The sequence below is a fragment of the Rhinolophus hipposideros genome (assembly GCF_964194185.1).
Source record: "Rhinolophus hipposideros genome assembly, chromosome: 20".
NCBI classification, from domain to species: Eukaryota; Metazoa; Chordata; class Mammalia; order Chiroptera; family Rhinolophidae; genus Rhinolophus; species Rhinolophus hipposideros.
Window position 1 is genome coordinate 15713658 of NC_138066.1, and position 18942 is coordinate 15732599.

The 18942-nt window shown below is 53.7% G+C and overlaps 1 protein-coding gene across 5 annotated transcripts in view; it reads right to left on the bottom strand.

Moving 5' to 3' along the window:
* The window catches only part of ABR (ABR activator of RhoGEF and GTPase), a 172245-nt gene that overhangs the window by 25377 nt on the left and 127926 nt on the right, over positions 1–18942 (bottom strand). For all 5 annotated transcript variants that reach the window (XM_081029805.1, XM_081029808.1, XM_081029807.1 and 2 more), the window contains 6 exons: positions 18006–18128; positions 17567–17642; positions 16966–17070; positions 15925–15999; positions 12849–12946; positions 12363–12494 (listed from right to left, as the gene is read on the bottom strand). In XM_081029805.1, the coding sequence (XP_080885931.1) occupies positions 12363–12494; positions 12849–12946; positions 15925–15999; positions 16966–17070; positions 17567–17642; positions 18006–18128 (609 nt within the window). The remainder of the gene's footprint in view (positions 1–12362; positions 12495–12848; positions 12947–15924; positions 16000–16965; positions 17071–17566; positions 17643–18005; positions 18129–18942) is intronic.

An 18942-nucleotide genomic window follows, 5' to 3' on the forward strand; every position in this document is an offset into this window, starting at 1 on the left:
AAGACACATGTTTCTAGCACGTTCCTCAAGAGCAGCAGTCTGAGTTCTGATGCCTCTAGTCCACCATGGACCCTTCCTCATCTTGGCTGGATGGTCTAGTCTCAGGTTATGCTGGACACTCAGGAAGTGACCATATCCCCTCCCCCCGTCCACCCTTTCCATCCATCCGCACCTGGCAGAACCCGCCTCTGAGGACACGCAGGGCCCCTGTCTGGATAAACAGAGCCTGGGCGGTAAGGCCCACACGCACAGACGTCACTGCCTTTGGAATTAACAACATTCCTAGTAGACCGTCCAGGCCTCTCTCATCCCCCCGCACCCCCAGGCTCTCTGCCAGAGGAATGAGGGGCTGCCCCAGGGAGGTGCAGGGCAAGACTCTGGGGTATATACCTGGGGTGGCCAGGACAGTATAGGACAGTATAGGACAGGACAGTATAGCTGTGACTGAGGCAAAATCAGGCTGAAGTGATCAGCTGTGGCATTACAGAAGAAAAAAAAGGTCAACCGGGAACATATGCAGCCTGAGATGTGTGGGCGGGAGAGGCAGGAATTGCCACCAGCGCTGCCTGGGTGACAGCTGGGGGTGGGGACAGCTTCCAGGCAAACCCTCCAGCCTGTGAACGGGAGGTGGAAGGCTCTTTCTCAAAAGTTTGGGATGGATGCTGCTGCCACTTCCCTGGAGTGACCTCCTTTTCCCCACTGAAACGACTTTCATCTTTCCCACCCCCCAGCCTAGATTAGAACCCTGACTCCCTGTTCATGTCCTCAGCCAAATGACACTTAGCCAGGAAGGGGGGTTTCTGAGCAGCCAGCTAGACCAAAGCTGAGGTACCCCAGAGAAGACACTCTGGGAGTAAGGGGAGAGGGCAGAGCCCCAACAGGCCACCCAGAGAGTCCAGGTGCTGGAGTTGGGAGCCTAGAGGAGCCTGGGATCGTACTGCGCATGAGGACCGGGAGGGAGTGGTTGGGGTCCAAGGACGTTCCTTCTCAGCCCCTGAGAACAGCATGGAGCAGGCCCCGGGGGAGCAGGGCTGGGAGGCACGTGGTGGTGGAGAGCGAGGTGGGGCCTGAGGCTGGGAGGGCATCAGAAAGGGAGCCAGCAGTGGTTCCTGCTCAAAGACGGGCTCAGGAGTCCAGGCAGAGAGGGAAGTGCAGGGCATGGCAGGGCCCATGTGGAGGGTGTGCGAGTTGGTGAGGAAGATGGCACATCCCAGGGGAACTGTGAGAAATGGGGATGGGAGAGCCCCCTTAAGATGAATGGCTCTGTGGTCCCTGCATTCCTAATGTGTGTTCTCACCTTATTCTGCACCCGTCCTAACCAAAACCTGCGACGGGAAGGGCAGTGCTCTTCACAGAATGAGAAAGTGAGACCTATTTATATGTTTTTCTTTCTTTCTATCCATCCATCCTTTCTGAGTATCTTCTAAGTGTGAGGCCTGCATTAGGCCCAGGGACAGATTCACTTTGCTCAAAGTGAGTAAGCGGCCAAAGGCAGAGCTGAGCTTAGAAGCTACATTTCTCTCATTGACTTATCCATTCATTCATCATCAAATAGATGATGACCAGGGGCTCTGTCAATGACCAGGGGCTCTCTCAGGCAGTTCAGTCCAGAACTCCCCAGGGTCTGGGCCCTGCCTGCTAAACAGCTGTGCATAGGTTCCTCTCTAAGCTCTGGACCCTCGACTCTGTAGATAAGCGGCTATTGGAGACTTTAGATGGATACCCAGGGTAGGGGTGGGGAGCAGGTTCTGGGGTCGGCTCAAGTTTTAACGTGGGCACGGTACTAGGACAGGCGGCAGCTAGGATGAAAGCTACTTGCTGCACAGCCCGGACCTAGCCTGCCCAAGGTGTGCTATGACCCTCTCATCTCCCCAGAGGCCCATTCATGGGACAGCGCAGAGCACGCCCTGCTCCCCATGCAGCCTCACTCTCCACTCTGCCTGGCACCCCCAGGCTGGAGTCTTGAGGGTGCTTGGCAGCTCTAGGTGGGCTGGAGAGGCTGAAACAGCCCTGGAGCTTGTCCACTGCAGAATAACTGCCTTGGCGGTGTGTCCCTGGCAACCCCAAGTGATTCTCTCGGCATATTGGTCATGGAAAAGGACGGAAAACCCACTTGAACCTTTGGGAATGTCTGGCTTATCTAAAACACACCCACCTAGGGATGGAGCGGGCAGAGCACGCCCACCCCATGTCCATCCATTCCTTCCCTACTTAACGCATGGACATAACGCATGGCCGGAGCAACGCCCAGACCCCCTTGCCTGCTCCCGCCACTTCTCCTTCAGGGAGGATGGGTGTGGCCAGGGTCCCCCAGCACAGCCAGTGGACAGAGCCCCCCAGGGGACTTCCCAGGCCACGTGCTGAAGATATAGTCTCAGGCAGGAGAGTTTCAAAGGTCAGGGTCCACTGAGCCTCCATGCTTTTCTCTCTTTCTCTACTATTAACTCTTTCCCCGCCAACTCTGAGCTGCAAGTGAACAGCAGGAAGCCGCTGAGAGCCAGGGAACTTGGGCACGAGCCTGCCTGGTCACTGCGGACTCAGCAGTCACTTTCTCTCTCTCAGCTCAGCTACCACATCTATCAAATCAGGAGCTTGGATCAGACAAATAGTCATCAATTTTTTTTTTTTTAAGCAGGGGACATGCCTCACCTTTCTTTCCAAATGAAATCTTATGCAAAAGTCTCCCTGCTCCCCAATCAGATAAAAGCACAAGCAGAAGCAGAAGCCCCTGGCTGAAGTAGGGATATGGAACTCTACCTGCTCACGTGTCCTCTGTCCATCACCCTTGCCTTCAGGGCACTTCACGTCCCTACCAGTAATCCCCAAACTCTGCAGGCAGAATCAGAAGGCCTGACCCTCCTTTCAACGGGATGGGCTCCAAGCATGTCCAATGGACAGTTCTCATGAGAACTGCTGCTTCTCTTGACCATGGCCATTGGCCCTTGCTCTCCCTCAGGGTGGAGCAGATGTGGAGGCCAGGGAGACGAGGGACTTTTTAAAGGAAACTTCCGGTGAGAGTCTTAGATCTGAAACTCATGTTTTATCTCTTCTTCGCTTTCTGCTTTGGGAAGACTCTGGGCCTCTGCTTTGCTGGTGTGAGTTCCCCTCCGGGGCCTTATAATGGGATGACACTTATCTCATCAAGTCAGTCACACTGGTGCTTTCTGGGACACCTTGGCCCCAAAGTCAGAGTAGGTCAGCTTACTTCCAAGGATATCACCAGACTGTACCCAGCCCGGAGCAGGCTGTACCTGGGGGTCAGACCCTCACCGAGTGCCATCACTGCCCATACCCCTCTGTGGCAAAGGCTGGGCCAGCAGTGAGGGGCCGTGGCGGGCCCTGCCGCCCCCACCGTGAGGAGTTGGCAGAACCCACCTAAAGTGCCCCTATCGGCATTCACATCCAGCCTCAGCCCTCACTCAGGTAGGTCCCGAACAATTCCTCTAAGTCTTTTTCCCAAAGGTTTTTTGGGGAAAAACAAATCACAAGTGGAACAATTCTAGAGACCAGATTTTTTGATTTCGCGGAGGACTCTGCCTGCAGGGAAGTCAGCCATACTGAGAGCGTGCTGTGTGCCAGGTACTGCTACCTCTGTGGACTCAGTTAATACTCACACGGGCTCCAGAGGAAGCACTTGGAGAGCTCACCTAAGACCGCCTTGCTATGAAGTGGGGGAGCTGCAATCAAACCCGGGTCTTCTGACTCTGAGTCAAGGAAGCCCCCAGTCCCAGAGCTGAGAGGACAGCTCTGCTCTTGGGCGGTTTGCTGAGTCTGTTCCCAGGGCCTGAAAAAATCATTTCCCGAGGTCCTCTCTGGATCACCTTCTCTGCTTGTCGCCCACCCCGCAGAGGTGGGTGGGGAGTGGGCACCAATCCTGCCTGCCAAGGTGACATTCCCAAATGGGGCAGGAGGGAGAAAGGCAGCCTCGAGTCTCCATCTGTTTCCTATTGAATGCTTCCTGTCTCCAGTATCCACTGGGTTGAGTCCAGGCTCCCCAAATCAGGAACACCTGGGAGAGGGGGCCGCTGAGCAGGGGGAGAAGGGAGAGGCTGTGCTACAGTTTGGGAAAGGCTTTGGACAGCAGCAGGGCTCTCTCTCAGGATTCCCCATCCTGCTGCCTGGACCCAAGTATATGGGAGGCTTCCAGACCTGCCTTGAAGAGTGACAGCAGGTGGGGTGCTGGAGAACAAATGGTCTGAAACAGCTGGGGTGGGCGGGGCCAGGGCAGGACAATGGCTCCAGTCACGGCGGTCCTTGGGAGGAGGCAGTGTCTGAGACAAGGAGCAGAACTCTTCTGGTGCTCAAGCCCCCCTTCCCCGTGGGCCTCTGGGCTGGCACAGTGATGGCAGCCACATGCGCCTGCTCTGAGAACAGCAGAGATGTAAAATACGAACTCTATAGGCAGAGGGAGGCTCCCTCTGGCCATCCACATCTGGCCTAGGCTGGGGCGGGGAAGGGTCCATCGAGAGCCTGGAAAGTCACACCCATCACAGCCACTGTGGTGCCAGACTGGGGGTTAGGGGCTGGGGCAGTGAAATGAAAGGCAAAAAGCTCTCTGGCCAGCCACACAGGCCAAGGGTTTCTCATAGCTGCCCCCTCCATCCTAGTCAAAACCATGCCACTACCTGGGGTCAGGGGTCCAGCTGAGGTTGGTGTGGCCTGAAGGACACATGGGAGAAGGCATCTAGGACCCACATTCATGCCTGCCTGTCATCCTACCCAGGGAAGGACCCAGGTACCTCCTGGTACCAGCTGTGAAGGAGATCAGTTCTGGCCACACCAATGCCCCAGAGCTCGGGATCCCAGGAAAATAAAGCTGGCATGCTTGACCCTCAGACGGGGCCAACACACCCTTCAGGGCCCAGAGGGAGGGACCTGGAACGGGGGAGCCATTGACTCCTGCCCTCGCAAGCTCCTGACCCACGCTCGCTCACTCTGAATTTCCTCACTCTGCAGAGTAATTGAAACCAGAAGCAGCTCCCAGCTGACAATGGCCCCTTGTTCCTGGCTCCTTACTCACTTTGTGCTCTGGGCCTGACCACACTCCTACAAGCTAAGAACTGCTCCAAGGGGTACAAGCCTGGAGATGCTCACTCAGCCCGGGGGTCACAGCAGGAAAACCTTGGGCAGTGAGGGCCCCAACCTGGACCTCCTTGCCCACTCTCATGTCGGTCCGACATCAAAGCTGGGTTTGACTCCATTTCCTTAACAAAACAGATGTGACCTCAGCCAGCCAAAGGCCCAAACACAGGGGTCGCTCGCAGGTGACAGCCTTTGCATGGGGGGTGGGGGTGGGGCTGTTTGACAAGCTGCACCCAGAATCCCTGCAGGAAAGCATAGTACCTGGACCTGCCAGCTTGGTCAAAAGGCCGTCATCATTAAACAAGCACTGAGTCTGTGCCACGCCCTGTGCCACGGGCTTCGCGGACTTTCACGTTCGGCTGTCATTACAGCCCATTTTACAGGTGAGGAAACCGAGGCTCAGAGAGGTAGAGTAACTTATCCTGTTTTCTCAACTAATGAAGGGAGAAAGCTTGACTCTGAACCCCAGAGCTGTTTGGGCTCAAAGCCACTTCAACATTGGCCGAATGATCAGAATTCCCTTGTTTTCATTACCACACGATGAGGTCCTGCTTGGTCTTTGGACTCACAGCACAGTGGCTACCACCACATGCTCAGTAAACAGCAAAGGATGATAAATGAGTGAAAGCATGGATGTGCACATCACAGCTCTGACCAGCTCCTTCAGGTACATTCCATCCTTTGAGCCTCACAACAAGCTGCTGATGAAGGCAGAGTGGGAATAATTTTCCCCATTTAATAGATGAAGAAACTGAGGCCCCCAGGTCAAAGGACCCGGGACAAGGTCTTCCGACCCTCAGCCCAGTGCTCTTCCCACAGCATCAGGGTAACTGGGCTCCACACTCAACAATCTAAACTGCTGACTGAGAGGAAGGCAAGTGAGAGAGCTGAGGAAAGAAGAGTCAAGGAGTCAGGAATGCCTAACCTGGGGGAGAAGGCAGGGGTGCAACTGTTTTCCTCAACTGGAAGAAGCTAATGGTGACCAGTGGTGCTCTGGGGTTGTGAGGCCTTGCTCTCTGTTACAGCCAGAGAGGGCTGAGCAATTGGGGGATGGGAACCCCAGGGTCTGGAGAGAAGGAGGCCATAAAAATCTCCATCTTCAGAGACCAGGCTCTTTTCCTCATCTAAATGTAAGAAGTCTAAGATAGAAATACCCCAAATGGCCACGGATGGATGAATGGATGTACAAAATACGGTATATATGTATATAATGTTATTTAGCCTTAAAAGGAAATTCTGATACATGCTACATGGATGAACCTTGAGGCATGAAATAAGCCAGTCACAAAAGGACGAATATTGTACGATTCCACTTATGAGGTTCCCACAGGCGTCAAGTTCACAGAGACAGAAGTAGAATGGTGGTTGCCAGGGGCTGGGGGGGAGGGGATGGGGAGTTACTGTTTAATGGTATGAAGTTTCAGTTGGGGAAAATGAAAAAGTTCTGGAGGTGGATGGTGGTGATGGTTATACAACAATACTTAATGCCACTGAATTGTACACCTAAAAATTATTTTAAAAGAAAGAGGGTCTAGATAGTGTCAGATTTACCAATCTGGGCTCTGTGAACACTCCCAGTCCTGAAGGCAGGGGAATGGTCTTCGTGACCTCCTTCTAATAGCTCTGACCCCTTCAAGCTTCCAAGGTTGGCCCAGGTCAAGAATGTCAAAGAAATTATCTCTTTTTCCCCTTCAGACTTCATGCACCAAGCTTCCAGAAAAGACGAGGACAGAGAGCGAGGCCTCCCATTAGGCCTGAACTTTGCAACTGGGGGTGAGGGGGTGCTACCACCCCAGGGTTGGGATAGCGGGGTCTTCCACCTGGGCCTGGAACCCTGCCTCCTCCTGCCCTAGGGTCGTGAGCAGTCCCATGTCCAGGGAGGACTATGCCTGGAAGGCTCATAGGAAAGGGAATAGACAGTGAGGCCTTCCACCCCAGAGGGAATAGAACCAAGGGTGGGGAGCCATCCCCAGGGTTGTGGCTGAGCTGGGAAGGGGGAGCAGGAGCCCAGAGGGGCTCTCCCAGCTCAGGTAGTTCCAAGGTCTGGAACCTTTTTCTAGTCTGGAGTCAGTAGCAGGAACTGAGCTGTGGGGTCCTCGGGGAGAGCTCTCCTCTCTGGCCCAGCCAGCCAACAAGGGCTAGACCCTGGGAATATGCTAATCAGCCAGCCGGTGGGTCCCAGTTGGGCACAGCACATCTGGAGCCTGGAGCAGAAGGGGTTGGAAATAGACTGAGATAAACACACAGGAGTCCCCGGGGACCAGGGAGCCAAGGCAGAAGAAGACGGGGCCTCCTGGCTGAGCTGTTCAAGGAGCAGCAAGGAGGAGGTGGGCAGTGGGGGTGGCCTGGATGCAGAATCTGAAGGTACTGGCCCCTTAGGCCTGGGGAAGAAAGGGAGAACTCCTGAGCCTAGAAGAGGAGAAATGTACCAAGCTGGTGGGATTTTCCACTAAATTTGCAGCAACAAAGGACAGACCCCTGGGAGTCAGAGACTGACACCCTAGGCTGCCCCTGCCCCATCTATGGGCATCTTTATTCACTCATTTGTCCAGCAGCTGACCAAGCATGACCAACCTGGGATCGGGTCCCTGAATTTGGAGCCCGTGCTCAACCACTAATGAGCTGTGTGACTGTGGCCATGTCACTCACCCTTTCTGGTCTCTTTTCTTCTCCCTCCAAAACAAGATTAAGTGCCCTCTAGGATTCCTTCTGGCCTAAATCCCTACAAATCCCCTTCCTTAATTCATTCCTTCACTCTCCCTCTTACTTTCGTGCTTACAACCCCTCCTGCTCAGGGCTGGCGGGCTCCTTATTCCCTGGAACACTCCTGCACATTCCTGCCTCCCCGCTCTCGTTCCTGAGGCCCTTCCCCCGGAATGCCCACCCTCCTCTCTTTTCTGCTGATCCAGAGCCTGCCAGCTTGCTAGAATAACACAGAGCTTCAAAATGGCCACTCATATGCTGTGCTGACCATTATAGAAAATGACTTTTATAAAGTCTATGAAGTACTTTTAATAATCTAACACAAAAAGGTAATCACAAAGACTACATACAACCCTAGAATAAAAGGGGTTTATGAAAATAGAAAAACTACCAAATACACACTGTGATAAAAACTATATAAAAATGTATATACCTAAGGAAGGGAAAACGCACAAATAAAATGGCTGTTTCACAGGTATGGGAGTAGGGATAGTTGGTGATTACATTTCAAGTCTCTCTACTCTTTTTGCCATTTTCTCTAATATAAACATTGCTTTTGGAATTTAAAAAACCCAGTGCTCTCAAATCCCTCTCGCTCCACCTCCTCCTGGAAGCCTCCCTGTCTCCAGCCCACGAGGCTCTTTCCTTCTTTGAACTCCTGGACACAAGTTTCCATCTTACTCCTTATAGGACGGTGGGAACCAGGAAAGCATCTGGAGAGGGCAAGGCATGGGCTCGGATTGCAGCCTGCTTCCAGGCCTGGCGGTCCTGCCCACTGGCCGCCTGGTCTTGGACAGGGAACTTAATCCTTTATGCCTCAGCATTCTGATCTTTAAGACTGTGATAACTTTCCTACCCCATAGGGTATTCTGAAGATCCCGCGAGGGTACACTCTCAGTCAGCTCTCGGATGTAATCATCACCATCGTGCCTGCCATCTTGCCTTGTTCTCTAGTGGCTTGGCATATCCTGATATACTTGTCTTCCAATGTGTCCATCGATTTCTTGAGGCCAGGCCCCTACACCCCTCGGGGCAGCCAGCCTGTGGGGGGCACACTGCAGATACACAGTAACTCCCCGCCCTGCTTCTTTTCCATACATGCTTCCCTCCAGGTGCACCTGGCAAATATGTCCCCTGGATATTTACCTCCCCCAGAGGTAAAAGCACTCCAGACAGAGGAAACCTGAGGCGCACCTTATGTCATAAAGCAGCACCCTGGAGTGGAACATCAGCCTGGCTCATCCTCCAGGCCACTAGCCATTCCAGTGCCCTTCACCCAGGCTGGGAGATTCCCTGGTGAAGGCCTGGTTCACAGGAACACAGCACAGAAACAGCAGCGCCTTCCCTGTGCACAACTGGGCCTCAGTGTCCTCATCTGTGAAATGGGGAGGATACAATTTTCCTTGCAGAGCTGCTGCGAGGGTCACGAGGTAACGTTGGGAATGGGCCTCCAAGAGCACAAAAGCCAGGCACACATGTTGGTAGTCAGCATTGCCATTTGTCTGTCCGCTCCCCAGGCTGGTGCTCCAGATTCCCTGCACCCACTGCCACAGCAAGCAAACCCAGAGAGGGAAACTCCTCCTGGAGCAAACGCCTGCAGCGTAGGAAATGGTGTCCCTTGCTGTCTCTGGAGGGGCTGAGCCAGGAGGGGCTTCGAAAGAAGGGGGAGGGGTAAATGGAAGGGACCTACTTCCCTTGGCCTTTCCTTCAGGCCACCTGAACAGCCCCAAGGCCTCAGCCTCTACTGCCAAGCCACTTTTAGCTCCATTCTTAGTGCCTGCTAAAGGGGAGCAGAACCGAGGAGCAGAGGCTGGTGCCTATTCCCTTCCTTGGCTACATCTCAGGAAGGGAGGTGGCAGTGAGCTGTGGGAACAGACCGTCCCATGGCTCAGTGGGGCCTGGCCACGTGGGAATGGCTCAGTGCAGGCTTTTCCCCTGCCTGGTCATCCTTAGTGTCTCCGAGGGCAGGGTGAGTGGGACTTTACAAGGCACGGCACACCCCCGGCGAGGATACCCCAATCCCTGTCCCCTCCCCAATCCCTAGGAAGGCCAGTAAGACAGCTCCGTGGCTGAGGGCCAAGGGTTGCACTTGTCTTGGGTAGTTGAGGGCTGGGAGACTTCAAAGCCCTCCAGAGGACGCTGGCTCTGAATTGGCCGCTCACAGGCCCAGGTCAGCTGGCAGCAAGGAGGTTTGTGTTTCTTTTAATATCAACTCCCAGGCATTTAACATTCCTCGAAGCTTAAACACAGAAACATTTTCCTTACCAGACTGCGCTTTCTGCTTTGCCAAACATAACCTGGCTTCCTCCCCTGCCCCCACCACCTCCATCTGCTCCTGTCTCCAAGATGTAATGATTTATGGTGTGTTTCCCCTGGGGCTTGTGCGGCTGACAGAAGTGAAAAGGAAGAAGCAACAGGGCTGGAAGTCCAGCGGGGGGACAATGCCATGAGCCCTGGAATCTGGGTTCTGGAGGGGTCAGTGTCCTCGGAGCTCTCTGAGCTGGCTGCTCTGGATACTCAAGCTCTTCCATCCCACAGCCACCAATGACCCTGGGAGCTTGGCCATTGGTCATGTTTCTTGTCTGGGTATCTCCTGATGCTGGACGGGCCAGCTCAGAACCCCTTCCCTGCCTGTCCTCCGGCCAGGCCAGGGATGTGGAGTTGGGGCTCCCACTCCTTACCCTCATAGGAAGTAGGTTTCTGGGACTGAATTTAGGGAGCTCTCTCTCATCAGTCCCCATTTCCTAAGTAATGAATAAAATAACGAAGGCCTGGCTTAGTTGCCTGGCAACACCATCTCCCTGGCGACAGTGCCCAAGAGTGGGGTGCAGGTTCCACAGCGTTCAGAAAAGATGTGCTCAGGAACTCAAGGTGCCCTGAAGCAGATGGCCAGGACCCCAGCGAATGGTACCATCCCCCGTTCAAACACTGGGGCCTGAAACAAGTTGGGGGATGGGAGGCTACACACGGTTTCCAAGGGGCAGAGCTACCAAGAACGCCCAGCCAAGAGCCAGATACCAAACTCTGCAGCCTCAACAATGCATCAGGGAACACACACTTCCTGTAAAAAAGCATTCAGCTTTCTACACCCAGATCCCATGCGGGACAATTATGAATAAGCCCAGAGCACCTAATGCCCATGGCTTAGTCCCAGTGTGTGCCAGTTACTGTTTCCCTTGATTCCATGGTCACAGAATCCACCCCAAACTAGGCCACTTGTGCCATAAGCATGAGGCCACACAGGGTGCCAGATGGAATGTGGATGGTTTCATGCCTGCCCACGCCTGCATCTTCTCGACAGGTAAATGAGAAATCAGCCATCTTCAAAACTGGAAAAGATTTCCAGAGACACAGGCTGCAAACAAGGGAACTGTCTCTACATATACTGACAGGGTACCAAGACTTACATAGCTGAGGCATACACGAGGTCGGACAATTAAGTTTGTGAACTCATCCTAGAAAAAGTGCTGCATACCTCATTGCTGAATATCACTATGGTCACCTGCGAAGTACGCCCCTTGTACTGACGGCAGGGCCTAGTCCACCCTTCAAAGCGATTTTGGAACTCTTTCTGGAACGGCCATCAGAGCTGTCATCGTATTACCCTTGATGTCCCAAATGTCATCAAAATGTCTTCCTTTCAATATTTGCTTTATCTTTGGGTAAAGAAAGAAGCCGTTGGGGGCCAGATCAGGTGAGTAGGGAGGGTGTTCCAATACAGTTATTTGTTTACTGGCCAAAATCTCCCTCACAGACAGTGCCGTGTGAGCTGGTGCATTGTCGTGATGCAAGAGCCATGAATTGTTGGCGAGAAGTTCAGGTTGTCTAACTTTTTCACGCAGCCTTTTCAGCACTTCCAAATGGTAAACTTGGTTAACTGTTTGTCCAGTTGGTACAAATTCATAATGAATAATCCCTGATATCAAAAAAGGTTAGCAACATTGTTGCAACAAGTTCATGGACTTAATTGTCACACCTCCTACACTCTTAACTGACTCAGAACCTGCCTCTACCGATACCCATCCCCAGAGTCCACCTGAAGCCAATGAACTCCCGGGACAGATGAGTACGCCCAGCAATCCTAGCAACAAACCAGAGACGAGCCCCCCAGCAACCCAGCCAGATCCTAAGCCCAGCCAAATGCTGCGGCTGAATACCTCCTGGGGCAGACATTGCTAATCAAACACAGCACTCATGGATATTGTCTCAGAATCCCTCTCAACATGGTATTCCTGGAAAAAAGCCACGCTTAGACTCGAGTTGGGATGTGGAAACAAAGGCAGCTGTCGATACTCCAGTCGATACTGCAGGAGAGTGAATGACCCACCTCAGGCAGGGGTGGAAGCCCAAGGAACCAGGTATGCATGGGCGTCTGGGGCGAGGAGAAAATGCCATCTCCAGCAGAGCAGAACCACCACGTTGCGGAACGTTTCTCACACCCCCTTTGAACCCGAGTCACAAAGGGCCAAGCACCTTGGCCAAGAAGGCGGGTGAGAAGGACACCGTCCCAGCTGGACCCACCGCCTGGCAGCTCCCCAAGCCTCGGCTGGGTGCCCTGGCTGCATCTGGACCCTCACCTGGATCTGCCCTTTGCCCATGATCTTGTCCACGATCTCATTGTTGTCCTTGTTGACCTTGGTCTTGTCGTAGCACTTCTCGTAGCACAGGATCCTCAGCGACTGAGAGCCCTCCAGCTCAATCTCAAACTCCTGGGGAAAGATGGAACAAGCATCCTGAAGCTGGGAGACATGATTGCCTGGCAGGTGGTGAGAAGTACGTGAGAAGGGCCCCTGAGACCACATCACAAGGTAGGGGGGAACTTCCTCACTTTCTGGGGTTTCAGGGGCCTCCAAATCACTGACGAAATGGAGTCTGGGGCCTGAGCGGAAACCCGTGTCTGGACACAGACGTGAGATCAGAAGCTAAACGAGGAGGGGCGGAGGGCAGAGAGGACCGGAGCTGGCCCAACCATCCCAGCCAATAGGACAAGCACAGGGAGTGGGGTGGGCGTGCCAGTGACAAGCTCAGGGGTCCCTATGGAGACATGAGCCCCCTCCACTCACCTCGTCCCACTTGGGCTCTGTTGTGTCCCGAAATACCCTGGTTTTGGCTTTGCTGACAAAATAGCCAAAGGAATCCACTTCCAGGGTGCAGTACAGGTCTGCAGAGGAGACGAGCAGAAACACATTGAGGGCCGAGGCCCAGGAACTCAGGAGGGAAAGGATGCGTCTATCCACTCATCCCAAATCCCCACAGCGTGGCCCTGGGGTCCGCCTTTCCTACCTCTCTGCCCTCCTCGTACCTGGCGCTGCCCCTCCAAACTCACTCACTCCCCTCCAGCAATGCTGGCCTCTTCCCCAAACGTGCCCAGCTCTCCCCGCTTAGGGCCTTTGCTGTCCCTTCATCCCTAATCTTTGCCTGGCTGCCTCCTTACCATTGAGGCCTCATGCCACATCTTCACCCACCACACTGACTGAAGAGCACCCCTCCCCCACCGCTCCCAGGTCCCTCAACAGGGTGTCACTGGAATCTGAGGCAGGAGTCTCTGCAGGGCATTTGGCTTTTGTGGACTGAAAGCTGGAGTAACCCACAGTCCCTGAGATAACCAAAATGCCCCGCACTTTCCAAAAGCTATGTTTGTTGTTTTCTTCATAGCACTTAACTTAGACATAAGTTCCCTTTTCTGTGTGTGTCTTGTCTCCCTTCCCTCCACTATATCAGCACCACACGGCCTTGTTACTTTAGTGTCACCAGTGTACCCTTGGTACCCAAAACCGGGCTTGCACATAGTAGGCACACAGTGAATGTGTGGAGCTCCCGCCCCCCGCCAAGGGCTTCAGGTGATCGAATGGTGGAGGGCTGGAGGGAGGGGGAGCTTTCCCTAGGGTTTGCATCTTGCGTCATGGCCTTTAAAGCTGAAAATCTTCTCCCCTCTCCCTTGAGACCCAACTGACCGGGCCACATACTGGGTGGTCACCCCAGGAGACGCTGCAAATCCATCCACTCCCTCTGGGGCTCGGACCCGGCAGTCCCCGCCAACCCCCTCATGGGAGCTGTCAGGTGTGTGCCGGGGGGTGGCTTTGAGGCAGCAGGAGTCAGAGGTCAGAGGGTAGACGTACAGCTCAGGCCCGGGTGTTGCCCAGCTGACTGTTCTTCGTGAGAATGGAGAGTGGAGCTGCCCCAGGTGGTCCCTAGCTGGGTGCAACATAGGGCAGCTGTAACTGGGTACCAGAGCCCACAGGACTGTGGGTGCTGATTAACAGGTGAATAATGCCAGAGGCACAAAGCCCCTGGCCTGTAGCAGATCAGACTGTGGGTCTGCATGGCTGAGAGATGGAGGGGCGGGAAGGGCCGGCATCATGTGTGGATTTGGGTGTGTGCTCTCTGCCTTAGTGCTTTCACGTGTGAGCCCAGAGCAATGATGGCGCCCACAATGTAGGTCTGACTGTGCAGGTGAATGAGTTCACTAGGACAGGAAGCCACACGATGATTCACAGTCTGAACCCCCTCGCGTCAGAGGGAACATGTGAGCGGGTCAGGGGGCTGGAGGAAGGAGGCGGTGAAGACTTTCTGGAGGTAAGGAAATTTCATAGCAGCTCACCCCATGTTTAACCACTTAGACGGGCCTGCTCCCTAAGGCCCATTCCAGCCAGCATGGAGCAGGGAGAAGGGTGAGATATCTGGGCACGGCGAGATGGCTCCGTGGGCCTCAGACTTGGGTGGGTCTAACAGCCCTACAGAGTTTACTAACCAGGAATATTCCAGGGCAGTGCTCCCCAGGAGGGGATTCCATGGGTCTGGGGAGGGTCCAAGAAGCAGCTGCGTACATGAGCAGCACAGCCCTGGTGACGAGTGTGGGCGTCCTGGCCACACTGAGAGAAATACGGCTGCTCTCTGAACAGTGTGGGCTTTGGTGGCGGAAGACATGGATTCGATTCCACCACTTGTGTGACCTGCCTGTGGGACCCCCTTGAACCCTGGGGCTTCAGCTTCTTTGTGCATAAAATGAGAAGGGTATCAGTGGAGGATCAGAGCAGGTAATACACCGAAAAGGCTTTGACCAGGCCAAGGCACTGTCTACACACGGGCCACCTTTGAATTTTCTCCAGCACCTTGTAAGGTACCAGGCACACAGTAAGGGTCTGGAGATTCACTACTTCATTGAGCATTTCTGAACTCCTATTCATCCAAGAATAAAGGAGACATGGTTCCTGCCATCTAAGAACTCACAGTGGGAGAAGCCAATTTTAAGTGACAAAACAGTATGACAGGTGCTGTAACCATGGTTTATCCTGGGGAGAGGGAGGCTGATTTACCCCAGGAACTCAGGCTTCACAGTAAATGTTTATTAAACACAAGTCAATGAAAGGCACAATCTCTGCCTGGTGCATTGCAAGGAGAAAGAAAAGGGCAGGCCTCCCCTGCCATTGAGGAAGAGAAGGGAGTGGGAAGGTGCTGGCTAAGGAGAGGAGTCAGAAGCCCTGGGTTTCTGATCCTGTGTCATGTTAAGTCCTTTTGGTCTCTCTGTGACTCAGTTTTCTCATCTGGCAAATGGGGAGAAATTATTAGCTACCTAACTGACTCACATATTCCTACAGGGAGAAAAATCAGATAAAAAGGGTAACTGTAGCTTGGGAAACACTACAAGCTACACAGATTTAGTAGGTGGTAATAAAGAAGGGAGAAAAGGAGATGTGTGTGGCAGTATGCTGGCACTACACATTCGGTGCTATTTAATCCTGCTCTTAGGTCAATACTAACAAGTGTGATTGCTTTTTATGGCGAAAGAAGCTGAGGCTAGGAGAGGTTTAGAGACTTGCCCAAGATCACACAGCTTATAGTCGGTAGATATGAGGTTTGTGTCCAGGATTTCAGCTACCTCGGGTGGGGGAGGGCCTGGGGAAGAGCAGACGGAGACAAAAGGCAGGGATGATGCCCCTACCTAGAGTAGCTGGTTCCTGGCACATGGGGGGATGCCCCATATCTCAAGGCAGCTGCCAGGGCCCCAGCCTGGGCAGACCAGAGCAGAGCAGGGGGGCCGAGGGAGGCCCCGTCAATGGGTCCGCAGGGAGTTTCTCTGACAGGACGAACAACGGCCCACCCCGTTTCTTCCTAGGGCTGGTGGTCAGGGGTACTTACTGGCTGACTGCTTAAACCCCTTGGCAGAGTGGACGATGACATGAAGGAAGCCATAGAGTCCTGGAGACTCATCGTCTGCAAGAGAAAGGCCCCCAGGGTGGGGGTGGGGGTGAGAGGCTCCTCTGCTGGGTCCCCTCCTCACCCCAGACTGGCTGGGAGGCCGAAAGGGCAGGAGATACAGCCTGAGACTTGGTCTCACAGCGCCACCTGGTGGCCAGAGGAAGACGTTTCCAGAGCCCCGTTCCTGGAATGGAAGCTGGTATCTCTTCTCCCTGCACTCAGCCTAGGAGGATATTCCACATCTTCCCTCCTGGACCTGGGATTTCATACCATTCCCCAGGGATACTTTCCCTCTCCCTCTGAATCCTGCTATCCCGTGGCTGCCCTCCTCAGGTCAGCCTTGCAAAGTGAAAATCAACCAACATACGTCACTCTGTGCCAATGGAAGAGAGGGTTCAGCTCTGCCTCCTCTTTGAGATACAGGGGGTAAATGACCCCCATCAGTGGAGAGCTTGCCTTCAAAACCCCTTCCTAGCACCTCCGGGCAGCCAGATTCCACCCACTCTAGGCCACTTACCAAGCCCGATCACAGCTCTGCCCTGCTCAAAAACCTCCCATAGGCTCCTCTGCTTGAACAAACTCCCTTGCTTGGCATTCAAAGCCTTCCAAGATCTGGTCCCTGGAAACTTCTGGCTTTATGTCTCATACCCTATTCTAATCCATCTACCCTTTCCCCAGACCACGCTTCAGTCTTTTGCTTCCATTTCTGACTACCTCATGAACATATTAACACAATCCCAGGGCAGCAGGGGGCCAGATTCTTCTCAAGCCAGAGGGAGCCACGGAGGGGTTGGGGCCATCTGGAGAACAGACAACCCTATTCCAGTTCTTTGTATATCTGGCAACTGAGTCATCCAAGCCCAGATATGCCGAGATCAGACATGTACAGCCAAGTGTCTGGCTAGGTCCTCGTAGAAGGGCCTGCAGATACCTTGGGCGATGGGACCTGCTGATTGGGCAACCTCAGGTTTCAGATCTTACCGTCTTTATTGCTGGTGACAGGAATGTTGTGTACAGTCCTAAGTTTGAAACAGGATCCCGTGAGCACCTGCAGCTCCACTGAGCTCAGGACGAAGGCCTGGAGATCTGTAGGAGGAGGCAAGAAATGTCACCACAGGTCCACTAGGACCTGCTGCTCTTCTTTGGGGGCTATTGCAGAGGGAAAAGCTTAGCTCTAGGGGCAGAGTTGGTCATGGGCAGAGAGGGCGAGACTTGTAAACACTCGCATGGGTGCTATCACAGGGGTAAGAATGGAAGAGTCTCACTGAAGAGACTCATGTATGTATGAGTGAGAGCGAGAGAGACAGCGAGAAAGAGATGGGCGGGGGGGGGGGTAAGAGGGAGACGGACAACCCTGGGCTCTGGGTCCAGTCCTTTTGCAAATTTATTATATGCCTTAAATAAGTCCCTTAAATTCTTTGGGCCTCAATTGATCCATAATTACGTGCCACCTGCCCTGGCACTTTATAGAGTGACTGAGGGCCGAAGAGGAGATACTGGATATGAAAGTGCTTGGAAATACAAAAGGCCTATGGTTGCTGTGGACCCTATCAGGGCAGTGTAGAGTGGGGCAGGACTTTACCCTTCTTCTGTAGTTTCTGAATCGCTTCTCTCCACTCTGACCTCTCATAGTCCGAGGACAATAGGAACAGGTAGCTCTGAAGAGAGATGACAATTCAATGGAGTGACCACGGTTAGGCCAAGCACATTCCTAGATTCTGGGGTTCCAATAAGGCTCCTTCTTACCCAGGCACCCCTACGCTTGGAGAAGGAGGCAGCTGGAGGAGGGCCTCCTTCCTGGAAAGCCCAGTGACAGGAGTGGCAGTGCCACTGATGGCCAGCAGAGGGCACTGGCTCCACACCAGTGGGGAGAAGGAATCCAGGGCTGGAGCCATGGCAGCCTTCTTGGGAATTGGGGGCCTGAGTCCCTGATTTCCACAGGTCATGGCCAGAGGCCATAGAGAGTGGGCAGCCCTCAACAGAGGAACGGGGCTGGCTTTTCCTGTCCCACCACTCCTGACCTTTCCATTCCGATTGTGGATCCGAAACGGGATTGTGGGGGAATTGAGCAGCAGCAAGAACTCATTCTCAAACATCTTCTTTTTCAGGCGCTCAATGGCTCGGCTCTGTCCTTTGTTGGCTTTCTGCAGGGGATGGAGGGCACAGATGGTTTCCAGCACTCAGACTCCACTTATAACCTAGCGGCTCTAAGCACAACTTTCCCCTGTGTGCTAATAGGGTTTTTTTTCTTTGTCTATATTTTATGATGCTTTGATATCTTGGGGGATAGGGGTGGGTGTGGGGATGGGGCTAATTGGCCAGGGAGAAAACTGCCCCTCCCACAGCAAGCTAATTCCAAACATAGTAAAAGACTCCTTTGGGAGCGGACCTTTCATATGCAAACCAACTAATCCTGAGGCCATATCTCCAACCACCTCCCTTATCTAACTCTGACACACACTTCTGCCCTAAGTCACACAGGGCCAGTTGCCAAAACTCTAGGGACAGCCCCTATAGCCCAGAGCCCACCGACATTATCCACAGTAGCCAGTCCTAAGCTGTTTCCCCGTCCTCCCCTCCTTTCTCTTGGAAAACACAATCCAAGCTCTGGGCCACGCTTTCCCATGCTCCTTCTGCCTCCTGACCAAACCTGGCTTTCCCATGTGGTCCGACATGGTGTGGCATGTGTCCCCTTCTCTAGGAGACTACAAGGAATAAAACCTTCTTTCAGTGGCATTAGCCTCTCCCTGTCATCACTCAGTCCCGTCTACAAATTAAATCCTGGGTACCACCAAGACACCCTGCTTAAAAACCTGAGACACCTTTCAGCATGAAGCCCCAACCCCTGGCCTGGCTCCTGGGGCCTCCCCAGGCTGGGTCCCCACCTCCACGCCCTGCCTGCGATCCCGCCATCCTCCCTCAGCCTCATGGGATCAGTCCCTGTTCTCTAACAAGCCA